The sequence below is a fragment of the Scomber japonicus genome, chromosome 22, assembly GCF_027409825.1.
Source record: "Scomber japonicus isolate fScoJap1 chromosome 22, fScoJap1.pri, whole genome shotgun sequence".
In the NCBI taxonomy this organism is placed as follows: Eukaryota; Metazoa; Chordata; class Actinopteri; order Scombriformes; family Scombridae; genus Scomber; species Scomber japonicus.
In genome coordinates, this window is record NC_070599.1 from 25,215,438 (window position 1) to 25,230,216 (window position 14,779).

Consider the following 14,779-nt stretch of genomic DNA (forward strand, 5'->3'; position numbering starts at 1 on the left):
TGCTGACTGACTGAGCATCAGAGTGAAATACAGCTCAAGTCTATTGTGATCTAGAACTTCCTCTTCCTGTGCAGTTTGTATTTTATGTTGATGTAATAGCTTGGGCCGAAGTCACAGTGGCTTTAAATAACAGTGGTCAGTCTTAGAGTCATACACTATTCATGCCCCCCCTCCACCGTCCCCCACAGCTGTACTTTTTGTGCACATGGGATTCAAATTTTAAGTATTTAACATTCAGAGAAGACCTGACAAAATAAGATGTTAGGTTGCATTATGGGAAATGTAGGATTTTGGGCTCCCCCTATACATTGACGTAAAAGTCATCTTATATTGGTCTTTATTGATTGAATTTGTATAACTTATGTGTCTCTCCTAAAGTGCAATATTAAAAGAGATATTAAAAGGAAGATATAATATAATTTTTTGAAAATACTGTTTAGCCTTTGATAAAGTGTGACCTTTTTACTTTTTATGTAACCTTGCTTCTTGCCGAGACTCTGCACACTAATGTAAAATATAAAATAAAATGTACAACTCTTACAACTTATATTTCATCCTCATTATGCAGCCAGAATGGTGTCTGTCAGTGACTGTACATTAATGCATACAATTCAGTACTGTGATTTAGGCACTGAAAGTTAGGTAAGGATGCTTTGAAAAATAATTCCATGAATTCCTTTAAAATAGCAACAGCTCTCCTTGCTGCACCTCCACAGTCTTTCAGGCACCCAGCTGCTTCTGTTTCTTCATGTACTACCAGACTCAGTCCATGATGTTGAGATCAGGGCTCTATTGCGGCTATATCATCTGTTGCAGGGCTCCTTGGACTACATGTTGCTGAAGATACTTATTTATGGTTGGATGCTTGCTAGATCTTGTGGCACGAGATCTCGTCACACACCGAAAGGTTAGTTCAGCGAACAAAATAACATGAGAGACAAATACCCTATTTACACCTGGCATTAAAGGTAGAATATGTAGAATGAGCAGAACAACGCCATCTAATGTCTCGAGATCGTAGTCGCAACAACCAAAAAGTAATTCCAGCAGTCGGGTTGCCAGGTCCGGTGCCGGATTTTATTTTAGCTCTAACTCTGTAAATATACCACTTTATCCACATGTCTAACCTTTTAAGGCGAGAAAGTAGCCCTTTAGATCCACAATGTGACGCTAATTTGTCCAAATAACATCTGCTTAAAGTTTTGTTCCTGCGAATTCGGAGCCACTCAAGTTAGCCGTAGCGAGTAACGCACTTCCGGTCATTTTCACAAAATAAAACACCCGTTGCCTTTTATTATTAAGAAAACCATAACGATAGAGTTGGTGCTTTTATTTTGAAAACAGGAAGCGAACATACCCTCGCTGTAACTGACTTGAAACCACTGAGGTACATTACATTGTAACGCCAGTGGGAGTAGCAGCAATGTCTCTGCATGTACTGCCTAATCCTAAGCACCGATTGGCTTGTGTGTGGTGTCGTCAGAAGCAGAAGAGGCTCACGGTCGTAAACATCTAGTCACGTGTACTCTGAGATGGACGCGCAGGTCAGGAAATGACGTAAACGGACCGTATATGGTTTGTTATTTACCGTAGGCTATATGGACTAAATACATGGACATATTGAGGAAAATATTCCGGTTTTATGGAAACGGATTTCATATTTCACAAGAATGGATACTTGGCGAGCTGTACAGAAAGTCCTGAGTCATAAGATGATCGTTGTGGATAAAGGGAAGACTTTGAAGGTATGTACCCAGATAGCAAAGTGTCATTGAAACAATGTTGATTTTCCATCTGAATCATCAGAATGGTTGATATTGAAATCTCAATGCTAAATCAATGTTGAATCACTGTTACAATAGCGATGAAACCCAACGTTGAAAACAGTGACATTGAAATAACATTGATTTATAGTTGACCGGGAAAGATGATTGAAAAGTCATTGATTTATAGTTGACCGGGAAAGATGATTGAAAAGTCATTGATTTATAGTTGACCGGGAGACCATCATGTTTAGACCAACGTTTCTGCACTGCACATCTCATTTCTGAATCCATATCAGGTAAGCACATTTATCTACATTTATCTAATCTTTGAATGCTGAATTGTACCCAATTGATGTTCGTAAAGTGTAACATTATAGTTTATTTACATAGTGCAGCATTATATGCAGTCATTCCTATGCTGTCAGAACTTCTACCATTAGGCTACTTTATAAGTTAATATACTAATACACACATTCACGCAGCACCACAGCAAGTTCATTCAAGCGCTTCATAAACACTCAGAAGTTATAAAGCAAGTATTTATGTACCGGTTTATTTCGTGGAAATGTTAGCTTTAAATAAACAGGACGTGAAATTATCGATGAAGTGTATACATAACCGTTAGCATTAGCATTAGCGTTAGTATTAGCGTTGGCATTAGCGTTAGCATTAGCGTAGCTCGCTAAGATAGCTTAGCTTTTTAACTGTACGAGGACAATGTTATCTAGGATCAGCGATCGAGGATACATACAGTCCATATTATCGCTCAATTTAAAAGCAACATGACCACTTTGCAGCCATTTTATTAATTACAGAGATAGACGTTCACTTTTCTTCTGAAGTTAGCATTTACGCTAGCGACATGACAGCTATGGATGGTGCTTGGATACAATCGGCATAATGATTACTATAACTTATTGAATATTATAAGTTAAAGATAAAGTCACAATACATGCACAGTAACAGCAGATTCACGTACACGCTGTGTGTTTCCATGGTTACAAAAACACTTGCTGTAGAGATATCAGGACTGTGGTTGGTTGTTAAAGTTAAATTGCTGTTTACTTAACCTTTTTTGTCCTTTTTACAGATCATTGATCCACATCATTTATCAAGTAAGCAAGTCTTTAAAGTACTTTATGCCTTATTTTTGTTTCTTTTTAATATCTGAATCTGCACACCACTTGCACAATGACATGTACAGTAACAGCTATTTAACTGACAGTTTGTGTTTTGCTTGTGTTTTCTGTTTTAGATGCCCTGACACTACAAATGGAGACTGCAAACGAATTAACCCTTTCTCAGGCAGATCAAAAGAGGCTGCATTACACCCCAGACTAGTCAGGAGGGATTGGACGCCCTTAGAAGCTTTAAATTTTGGTGAAATTTATTGATTAAATAAATGACTGTTTGTTTCAAAAAAACCATTGTGTGGATTTGTCATTTGCTATTAGATAAAAACCTGTTTAGTAAGGCCCATCATATTTAGGCCTATGTCTATAACACCCTGACTGTAGATAAAGCAGGATTTGTATTATTAGCCTATTTTTTATAAAGGCATATTTAGTAATTATTGTGGTTTAATATTATTATATTTAATATTGAAATATCATTGAAAGCACGTTGATCTATGGTTAGGTTGAAATTTCAACATTGTTTCAACGTTTGTGTTGGTTGAAATACCATTGAAATTCTGTTGATCTTCAGTTAGAAAATCAACGTTGTTTCAATATTAATTCAGGGTGCAAAACTGATGTTGAATCAACGTCAGAGTTCAACGTTGTTTCAATGACTTAACGTTGACAAAACAATGTTGATTTAACATTGTTTCAATGACTCTTTGCTATCTGGGTAGGCATTATAGCTGTTAGCTTACTTTAGCTGAGTGGCTAGCTGAGCTAATCGCTAATACTATTACGGCTGTGAGCAACCATATAAGTCGTGGGTGGTCTTGAATGAATCAGGAGAATCTAAGCTTTCTAACAATGTACGGCATGAGTATATATGTTTAAGGGTTGGTGTTTAAAACATTCAGAAGAACTTGTGGCTACCTCCTAACATCCGTCCCGTCCCGTGAACGGAACAGCGTGCGTTAAGAGGTTAATGATCAAATATCAAAATCCGAATAGCGTCAGAAAGTCAACCCACTCTCCACATTTCCATTGCTACCGTTTTGATACTTCATGGTACACAAACAAATAGCATCTCATATGAAAGCTAAGACCCTGGCGAGTCCAACAGTACCACTATTATTGCGCTAAAAACTCAGTGAACCAGCAGCCAAAGAATACAAAGGTAAACAACCACTTATTTACAGCGACTAACAGATATTCTGTCTTACCTTCGAAGTTTTGTGATGAAAAGTTGTACTTGAGAGCATAAAACGCTGGTTTTAGTGAGTCCAACACGGCCGTGTTTATTTACAACTCCATTTCACCCAGTGCCAGCCTACAGTAGCTACGCCGGAACAACAGACAACCCTGGCAACCCGCACTTCCGGCCGCTAAATGGCTGGTACAATGTACACAGAACGTGTCAGAACGTCATTGTCGAACCCGTCAAAAAATTTTAAAAATATTAATTCAGACTAAATATTTTTTTTTATGGAAAAGCAATACTTTCATTCTGTACCCCTCAAAACGCCCCGTGGCTGTATAATTTAAAAAAAAAATATATAGCTTTTAATAAATATTCTACATATTCAACCTTTAACATTCACATTGCTGTTCACACCTGTCTCTATTATGCATTGTAGCTGCCAATAACGTAATAAAGAATGATAAGAACCAAGACTAGATTTATTTTAAAATTTGCTGATGATTCTGTTATTGTAAGCCTCCTGCATGACATGAAAAAAAAATAATAACCATGGCCCTGTCATTACTGAGTTTGTTGATTGGTGATAAGTAATTTTTGCAACTACAGTAAATGTAGACAAAACAAAGGAGATGTGTATTGATTTTAGGAGGCAGCTCACTTCCTCCCAGATCACCAACCAGGGTCTAGGTGGTAAGTATCTGGGGACTTTAATTGACAAAAAATAATAATAATTTTGATGATAACACTAACATGCTTTGTAAGAGAGGTCAGCAATACTTGTTCTGCTCATGGAAAATGTCATTCTTTCCTAATGACAGGTGTTGTATTGAGTCCATCCTTGCTTTCTCATTGATGTGCTGGTATGGGAACCTCAGCATCAAATCAAAAAAATGCACTCACTAAAATAGTGAAGATGAACAGTAAAATCCTGGGTGTGCAACAGAGCATGCACTCTGGTCTGTTTACCAGACAGGTGGGGAGGAAGGCTGAGAGCATCCTGTCAGATGCCAGCCACTCCCTGTTCACTGAGTTTCAGACTTTTATCTCTGGCTCCAGGTTGAGGTTCCCCCTCTATTAAAAGCAACAGGTATAGACATTCTTTTATCCCTATGGCCATCTCTATTTTAAATTCAGGGCAGGGGAGGAGTTAACAAGCCCTGCCTTAGCAGAGTTTTTATAGTTTTACTGTGGCCTCAGGTTTTTTTACTTACTTATTAAGCATGTGGCATTCTTTTGAGCATTTATTGTATTTATTGTTATTTATTGTCCAGCTATTGATTTGCGGTTGCGGTTGCGGTTGGTGAGTGTTGTTTTTATGTGTCTATTTCTGTTTTGCTTCAAAACAAATTGCCCCTTGGGGACATGAATAAAATTACAGTTGAGTTGAACATGTGTGTGTGTGTGCATGCAGGGATGGGGTTCAACCTATAGCACACTTAATGAAACACTCAGTGTGCTTTAGACTTGTGTATTGCCTTTACTGTGTTATCTGAAAATTCACACAGACATAGAGCAGCACATTGTGAGTAACACACTTCTGTCTTGAGTAACACACACTCTCTCTTGTGGTGAAACTCAGGCATTGTACATTGTGGAAGTAATAACTATGTAATTGAATTGCAGCCACAGTAACTACTGAAAAACAAATTAAACAATTACTCCAATCCACTCCACTCCAAAAATATTAACACGGGTGGAACTAAATGGACTGCGCTTATTATCTTCCACATTTGAAAGATGCAAACCTTAGTGCGCTGCGTTAGTAGATCAGCTTGCACATTTTTTGCGGGTGATGTCAAGTTTGCAAAACATTTTTACACATGCAAACCTTTAGTACATCAGTATGCAGTGATGTGAAAGGAAAAGCTGACTAATTCTAAGAAACATTTCTGTTGTTCCTGATGGCCTTGATTGCAGCTGTATTACTTTAGTGATAAGTTGCCTGGCGACTAGCTCAAAGTTCAGTTGCTCACAACGTGAAAGTAAAACTGAGATTGTGGTAAATAAATAATTACATATGAATCTGAAATATAATTTTGTGCACCTTTTATAATAATAAAGTCATAGTAGTAGTATAGTTTGGAAAACTGTTTCTAATCCTTCTGCTAGCTAAAGTCTGCTAAATGCTTTCTTCGTTTAGTGATGACTTTGTTGGTTACACACTTAATCTAGTACAATTGCACTTGCCAACAGCAGCTGATAAACCAGTACAAGTTAACATGAGCCTATTAACTAGATCAAAGTTCAGAAGCTCACAGCCACATAGTAAAACTGTGATTGTGGTAAATAAATAACTACATATAAATCTGAAATGTAACTTTCTTTGAACCTTTTATTGTAATAAAAGTTTGGAAAACTGCTTCTAATCCTTATGCTAGCTAAAAGCTGCCACATTTCTCAGTTTAATGGTGACTTTGTTGGTTACACATTAAATCTAGTGCAATAGCAGCTGATAAACCAGCATGAGTTAACATAAGGAACCTATCAATGATTTGCAAACTTTAATTGCAGTCTAATAAAATGGCCGACACAGCGCGCAGCAGGTACGTCGTCTTCTGACTTTAATTTTGCAAATTGTATATGCTTTGTCTAAGTAACAGTTTTTGAAACACAATATCATCTTCTGTTGTAAAAGTGTGTCTGTATTAACACATACAAAGTTTATACCAGGTTTTTAAGTCCATTTGAAGGACTTTGTGCCAGTGGGAAAGTTATGGCCACATGTGATGCTTCTGAAATACAGTGGTATATTGTAGTCTTGAGACTGTGTTGTTACTGCAAGAGGAAAACTGCTACTTTGCTATCACACAGTTGTATACTTTCTTATCACACTACATCAATTATTACAGACATATACTTACTGGGGGTCCTAATGAAATCAAATATTGAACAAATCTGGCAAAATCTATTAAAGCTTTTTTCAAGGCACAAATTAATAGTATTTGTCAAGTTGGCAATAAAAGTTAACGTATAGGCTCATACCATTTTATTTGCTGTGGAACTCTCTGTTGGACTGTCTGTGTTGGCAAAAGTGAAAGTATAACTCCATTACTTGGACATGTCATTATATAATAAAAAATAAAGGATACTGACATTCAAGGCGTTCTTTGGCACAGGGCTTTACTGTAAAAAGTAGAACTAATAAAACATATTTATTACATATAATATACTTTATCTGGCTAACTTTCCACCAGAACATTTAGGATGTTTTTTTCAATTGTGGTAACCATTTGTAAAAATCTAAAGAAGTCCACATTTATATACTTAATTCCTTTGGATGAGAAATTGCCCATTTTCAAAACTGCAGGATGCTTCACCCGATGGATGGACTGTCTCCTCTCAAAACCATAGGCGTTCTGATTTTCCATCTCCTCCTAACACACTCCTGTAGAGGTAACTCACACACAATTATATAAAATCTCAATTAAGTTTTAATAAAAAATCATATTCTAAATTATCATTTTAATTTGCTATAGTGGACACTTTTATAATAACCATGGAGGTTGATAGCAGTGATGAACCAACAAAGAATTATTCCTGAATGCAGTCACATGACATTTTTTGTTCAAGGGAAATATTTATTGTTGTGTGTTTCATCGCCATTTTTAGTACTGTAGTGTCACTCATACTGTTTATATTTTCATGTTTCACATGATTTTCAGAAATGAGAAGTACTGAGAGGTTTTGGAGATTGTAAACGTGACTGCATCTTACAAAGTACTATAGCTTCTCTCAGCTTATTGGATCTGCTAAAGAAAATAGTATTTAAATAGCACTTCTTCTGCCACATTTTAATCTTTCTAATGAGTTCAGTTATTTATTCAGAATCACTTCTAGCTGGTTCATACTGCAGGAACTAATAAATATGTATTTCTCTCCAGGTCAGTCTCAGTTAATTGGTCCATCTCAGCCAATAGTGGCAACAGTTGGAAATGACATAATTTTGCCATGTCATCTTCAACCTGCTGTGGATGTTTCTGCCAAGACGTTGGAGTGGACAAGACCTGATCTGGATCCCAGATTTGTCTTGGTGTGGCGTGCTAGTCAGGACCTTGTAAATTTAAAAAATCCAACCTACAAAGGAAGAACATCACTGTCCATTGATGAAATGAAGCAGGGGAACCTTTCACTGAAACTCTCCAAAGTGAAGACTTCTGATAAAGGAAAATACAGATGCTTCATTCCAGACATGAGTGAAGAGTCCTTTGTTGAGCTTGTTGTTGGTAAGTAGATACAGTATATCAATAAAAGGTACTGCCATACTTCTCAAACATGTAAGGGTTAGGTTATGTTTTTCCAAATAAATATCTACTCAGTTATGGTAATATAGCTACAATAAATTAAAAAATGTTGAATTCAGAGTGAAGGTGAATTAATAAATAAAACTATAATCTTTAAAACAGATGCTTACAAATCCTTGACTAAGATGAAAGTGTTTGACCTGCTACTGGAAAGAATATGATGAGGCAACTGATTTTACACGTCCTGACTTGACCAAGGATTAGATATTCTTACGTCATTCAATATGGCAGCATCCAGAGATTTGAAATACACACCTGAAATATTGGCATTGTCACAAAAAATAGCTCAGCTTGTGACTGGAAATGTGTCACATACTGTAGAGTTGGAAATAAGAAGCAAACAGTGGTCTCATGCACAAAAGCCCACATTTTGCTGATCACTTGAAACATCAAAAAAACACTGAACACCAAAACAAGTAGTCATTGCTATCTCCAAAACATCCTTATATCAAAACCCAGAAAAAAACACTTTCATCTTCAAATACAGCCAGGTTTCATTATTGTTCCCAATGTTTTTGAACTCCCAACTTAACTATTGGTAACACTAAAGTTAGAGTTAAGTTATTGGAACTTAGTTATTATAAATAGATTATGTAATTCTAATGGAAATTGTATGTAGAGCACATTTGTTTTTACAATATTAAATTATTAGCTTTACAGTTGAACATTTACATTTGTGCATCATTCCTCATCACTGTTTTGAAAATACCTTTTCTTTTCCTCATCATCAGGTGCTGTCTCTTCACTTGTCATCAGTTTATCAAGTATTGCCAGATTCAGAGGAGGAGTGGTGTTACAGTGTGAGTCTAAAGGCTGGTATCCAGAGCCTGAAGTGTTTTGGCTGGACGGTGAGGGAAACCTTCTCTCTGCTGAACCTACAAAGACAGTCAGAGGTCCTGATGATCTCTATACTGTCAGCAGCAGAGTGACTGTGGAGAAGAGACATGGCAACATCTTCACCTGTAGAGTCCAACAGAACAACATCAACCAGACCAGAGAGACATACATTATTGTTTCAGGTAAAAGAGGCAATTTCTAGCCTCATATGTTTACTTTCAGATAGCTGAGTTCCAATATTGTATAAATTAAACATATAAATCAATAACATGTTAATATGTGTGTTGTATCATTTACAGATGATTTCCTTAACGTCCAGTCCAGTTCCTCTCATACCATAACCGGTTTGGCTGTTGGTTTGACTCTTTGCATCGCGTTTATTATTGCAGTTTCAGTCTTTTTGGGGTGGAAATGGAGACACGACAAGAGTAGTAAGTCACAAATGAACTGCAGTGACTCTCACAGTGTTTAATAGGAATTTTTATATGACATTTGTAATTACATAATCTTTATCTTAAATATTTTGGTTATGGAGTATTTGCAAGCTGTCAAATTGCCAGACGTTTCGTATCTCATGTTAGACTAAAATCAAACTTCCTGAAATTAAAGTAAAAGTCTTTGATGATTTAATGTTACTGCTATTTTATTTACACAGAGACCAAGACAGATGAAGCAGAAGAAAAGCAACCTCTCAAAGCAGCAGGAAAAGATGGAGAGACGCAAACAGAAACTACTCTAGAAGACAAAAAGGGAAAAAAAGAAAAGAAGAACAAATATGTGAGTTAAAACATACTGTAACTGAGTCATTTGCAGCGAAGAACAATGAAACCAAGAGCCACTTATATATTTTCCTGAAGAAATAATGGGCTACTTCTTTCTCAGGTCTGTTGTCTGTTTTCAGTTCCTGTTCATGTCTTTGTCTGCAAATGACAGCAGGCTGCCACAATCAATTTATTCACAGTATAACTTAATATTCTGTTAATATGAGAAATTACTGATCATTAAACTGTTTATCATGGCCTCCTTTACTACTTTTCTTTCAAAAGTAGCGATTGAATTGATGAAGCAATAAACACATTTTAAACAAACTACTATATTCACAATCCCGACCGATCACTGCAAGAAGTGGGTGTGAAAGTTGATGTAAAATTTCTGTTTTTCTTTTTTAATCTCTGTATCTATCTTCTTAGTCTCAGGTGGACAGAGATCAAACTGCTCCAGTCCAGAACTTAAATGACTCATCAACACAAACCTACAGAGACAGAACTGAGCAGCACTGAACAGACTTTATGTCTCAATGCTTCATTTATAATCATCGCAGTGTTTGATTTCCTCACTCATGACTGAAAATGTTTCTACTACAGAAAAACTTTCTCTATTGTCTTAAAATCCAAAATCCACAGAAGTCTGAACATAAGATTATTATTATTATGTAATCTGTTCAATCACGTCCTAACAATAAACAGGTCTCTAAATGTGTGTCTTCTCTCTCTTCCTCATAGTGGCAGCTCCAGTGGCAGTTCATTGATAAGAAGACGCTTCAGACCCTGAAGGAGGAGCTAGAGGAGAAGAAACAGAAGGTTCATATTTGCTTTTTATCTAGCTGCCCTCTTGCTTGTTTGCAATCCCTTGTTAAATTTTTCCTTTAGATGTTTTACGATTTTCAAACTGAAAACATTACTATTCTTTTTCAATCAGCTGTTTCTTACATGCATTAAAATGTAATTTCACTTGCATTAGATTTTTAGTCTGTCACTGTTGTCATGTTGTAATTTCCTCAAATACTTTCCTCAAATATCAAAGATGTTTCTTAACTCCAGGATGAAAAGGGAGGGCAGAATAAGCAAAAATGAAGAAAAAAAGTTCCAGATAATGATGTTAATTGTTTTACTCTAATCGTGATGAATTTATTAAACTGCCATTTATACTTTTTATACCTTTGCAGTAATACATTGATTTGTTCCCTTTCCAAAGACTGCTTCTCACATGTTTAGCAGTATTATTCATTTGTGTTTAATTCCTCCAAATGTTAAATAACTACAAAACAACAAACACTAGATGTCTTCTGTGTTGAAGAATCAGCAACAAGAGGTTAATGTGATCATAATGAAGTGTCTGAATGAAGATGGCTGACGTTAATGAATGACAGATATTAGTGATACACACACATAAGCAGTCACAGTGTGTCAGTGTGATACATGATGGTAGTTTAATTGATCACTGCTGTGATGTTGATTCTGTTCACCTGAATGACAAACTGCTGAGTCAGCAGAAACCAGAGTTTGATATGTGAGTGCTGCAGCTTCCTCTGCTTCATATGTGTTGAAATACAAACAATGAAACAACCAGCAACATTATGTATTTATAACCAGAGGATGAAGAAGACTCTGATTGGCTGATGAGTGTACGTAGAAATGAAACATTGTTTTGTTAACACTTTATTTTACAGGTCACTTCATTTTATACTAATTATCTGGAAATGGTTAAATTACATTTAACAGGATGTTAATTTTCACTCAATTCATATTAATTTTGATTTAAACCACCTATTTTTTTGTTTTTAATTTCAGTTCAGTCTTAAAGATGCATCTTTTTTCTCATGTTTTGTTTAATTGTATGTTTCTATCATTGTATCTTTAATTCACACAGAACAGGTGACAGCTGAACATATTCGTCACACAGTATTCACATTAATTCTGAATATATTGAATCCAACCTAAAACAAACTCATGTTCTCTCAGCTTCTAATGTTAGTTTTGTTTGTGTTTTCAGATTGAGACTCTGAAAGCTGAACACAAGGAGGAGGTCAGTGTCTGTTTATATTTTATTCTTTGCTTTTGGATTAGCTGTTAGCATTGATGCAGCATGTTTACAGTATAAGTAGTCAGGTGCTGTGAAAATGATTTGATTGGCTGACAAGTTTCCATGGAAACAGTTTAACATCAGTTCTCAGTTCAGGTAATCAACTGGTCCTTTAATAGTCCTGCTATCAGTCTAATAATCAGTCTGAGGTGTTCTGATATATAAAATAACAGATCCACAAAGTGAGTCTGTTATTTTATATATCAGAATAGTTCATTGTGTTTTAACACTTACAGAAACACTCCAGCTAGACCCTAAAGGAGGTTCATATTCGCTTTTTATCTAGCTGCCCTCTCGCTTGTTTGCAATTCCTTGTTAAGGAATTGTTTTCCTTTAGATGCTTTATGATTTTCAAACTGAAAACAGTACTATTCATTTTCAATCAGCTGTTTCTAACATACATTAAAGTGTAATTTCACTTGCATTAGATTTTTAGTCTGTCACTGTTGTCATGTTGTAATTTCCTCAAATACTATCCTCAAAGATTTTTCTTAACTCAGCTCCAGGATGAAAAGCAGAGCAGAGAAATCTGAAGGCAGAATAAGCAAAAAAGAAAAAAAGGTCCAGATCATGATCAGCAATGTTAATTGTTTTACTCTAATCATAATGAATTTATTAAGCTGCCATTAAAACCTTATCTCAGAGAATAAAAGGATTTAACAGATATCTCTCTTTTTTAACTTCCAACACTGACTTATTACTGAGAACAAACTAAACTGTTACTGACCATGAGAGAAAATCTGAAATATAAGAAATAACTCTTTTAGACTGAACTCAACTGTGTGTGTGTGTGTGTGTGTGTGTGTGTGTGTGTGTGTGTGTGTGTGTGTGTGTGTGTGTGTGTGTGTGTGTGTGTGTGTGTGTGTGTGTGTGTGTGTGTGTGTGTGTGTGTGTGTGTGTTGTCTCCCACAGTCCCCAGTCTTAGTTGAGGTCGACCCAAATGGAAAACATCTCCGTCTCATCAACAAGTCTAAAGAGGTGATGGTGTTTGTGTGGATGAACTGTGTATAAACATGAGAACATGTACTGTTAGCTTTAGTAGCTCTGCATTGATGAAGTGTATCCAGGATTATTTTAAATGGACCATTAAAGCCAAGCTAACGACCCTCTACAGTATTTACCTCAGAATCTACTTTCTCTTGTTTTCATGTCAACACTTTAAATGTCACACACTCATGGATTTAACACTGTAACATTAACTTGTTTGTTTTTCCTTCATTCTCCTTCTTGTGTCCAATTTCTCTCCTGCAGGACCTGAAACTGGAAGGCTGGAAGATACGAGTGACGGTCAACGATAAAGACCCCATCATGTACATATTTAAGAAGTCATTTATACTCAGAGCTAACAGGAGTGTCACTGTAAGTATTTGTTTGTTTGTTTGTTTGTTTCTTTCTTTCTCAATGATTCAGTTCTGTAACTTTACATGCAAAACATTTTTAACTGACACATTATTATTATTTTTATTATCTATTACCTTTGGATTTTACAGATATGGGTCGATTTTTGGGGTACCCATTCTCCTCCCTCTGAGCTGCAATGGAAGGACCTGAATCGTTGGACCAAAAGAGACAAACTCCTCTTTGAGCTCATCAACTGTGATGAAAAGATTGTGAAAACCACTGAAGTATAATAATCAGCTGCTACACAGTGTTTTAGTTTATCTTCGACTAAATTTTAATTACCATATTTTCCCTCCTCACCAACTTTTATCACCAACTGTGTGTAACTTTTTTGCTCCTTTTAAACTACAATATTCTCCCTGTTTACCAACTTTTATCACCAACCATGAGATGTCTGTGAAAAAAGAGTTTCCATTTATAATGCTAAATACTGAATGTGAATAGTCACTTGAAAACAACTAAATTATACACCAGGAAAACAAAAAAAACACTTTTTGATCTGGAATTAGAACTTAGAAAAAATATATATAAATATGGAATCCACCATTTTTCTTTTCTTGTAGTATAATCAACAATTCAAAACACATTTTGTTCAAAATATTTTCAAAAGTGCAGTGTTGTATTCTGGTTTGCATTTTATATTATTATTTGTTTTATTAATTTACTGTACATGTGTACATCTTACTTAGCAATAACTCTTCATTGACGAGGCAACATTTCCTCCTGAAATCTGAAGGGTGAACAGAGTAAAACCTGTGAGAAGAATCAGTGTGAGAGAGTTTATATCTGCTACAGTGAAGAGCTTCTTATTCTTTGGATTGTATTGTTCACAATTAAATATATGTTGTTTAAGATTCTTTCAGTACTTTTTTATTATCTGTGATAATGAAAATCGATATTTTAAATGCCAATGTCAATGTTTTAAAAGCCCTTATTTGGGTGACTTCATAATGAAAACTAAGACCAATGTGTATCAATCACACATCAGTGATATGTCTTACTTGTCATGGAACCAGGCATTTCACTTTAATTCACTGACAAAAGCAGCAAGCCTTGACTTTTTTTTTGTTTTATGACATTTTAGAAACTTTCTGCTTTGAGGAATATCAAGGTAATGTTCATTTTTAATTTGACCTGTGAAAATACAGCTTTACAATCAAAAAACAAAACTACAGTTTTATACTTACAGTGCCTGATTTACTAAAGGTTTGCGTGTGTAAAAATGTGTGCAAACTTGACATCACCCACAAAAAATGTGCAAGCTGATCGACTAACGCAGCGCTCTGCGGTTTG

At 35.8% G+C, this 14,779-nt stretch overlaps 1 protein-coding gene across 1 annotated transcript; it reads left to right on the forward strand.

Annotated features, from left to right (window-relative positions):
* Nucleotides 1-7,950: 7,950 nt before the first annotated feature.
* On the forward strand, nucleotides 7,951-13,716 carry LOC128383606 (butyrophilin subfamily 3 member A2-like). Its single transcript, XM_053343202.1, has 8 exons — nucleotides 7,951-8,308; nucleotides 9,118-9,405; nucleotides 9,523-9,579; nucleotides 9,879-10,000; nucleotides 10,726-10,803; nucleotides 11,996-12,028; nucleotides 13,337-13,444; nucleotides 13,576-13,716. Exons 1-8 carry the CDS (start codon nucleotides 7,951-7,953, stop codon nucleotides 13,714-13,716), a joined length of 1,185 nt encoding a protein of 394 aa, XP_053199177.1.
* Nucleotides 13,717-14,779: the final 1,063 nt, after the last annotated feature.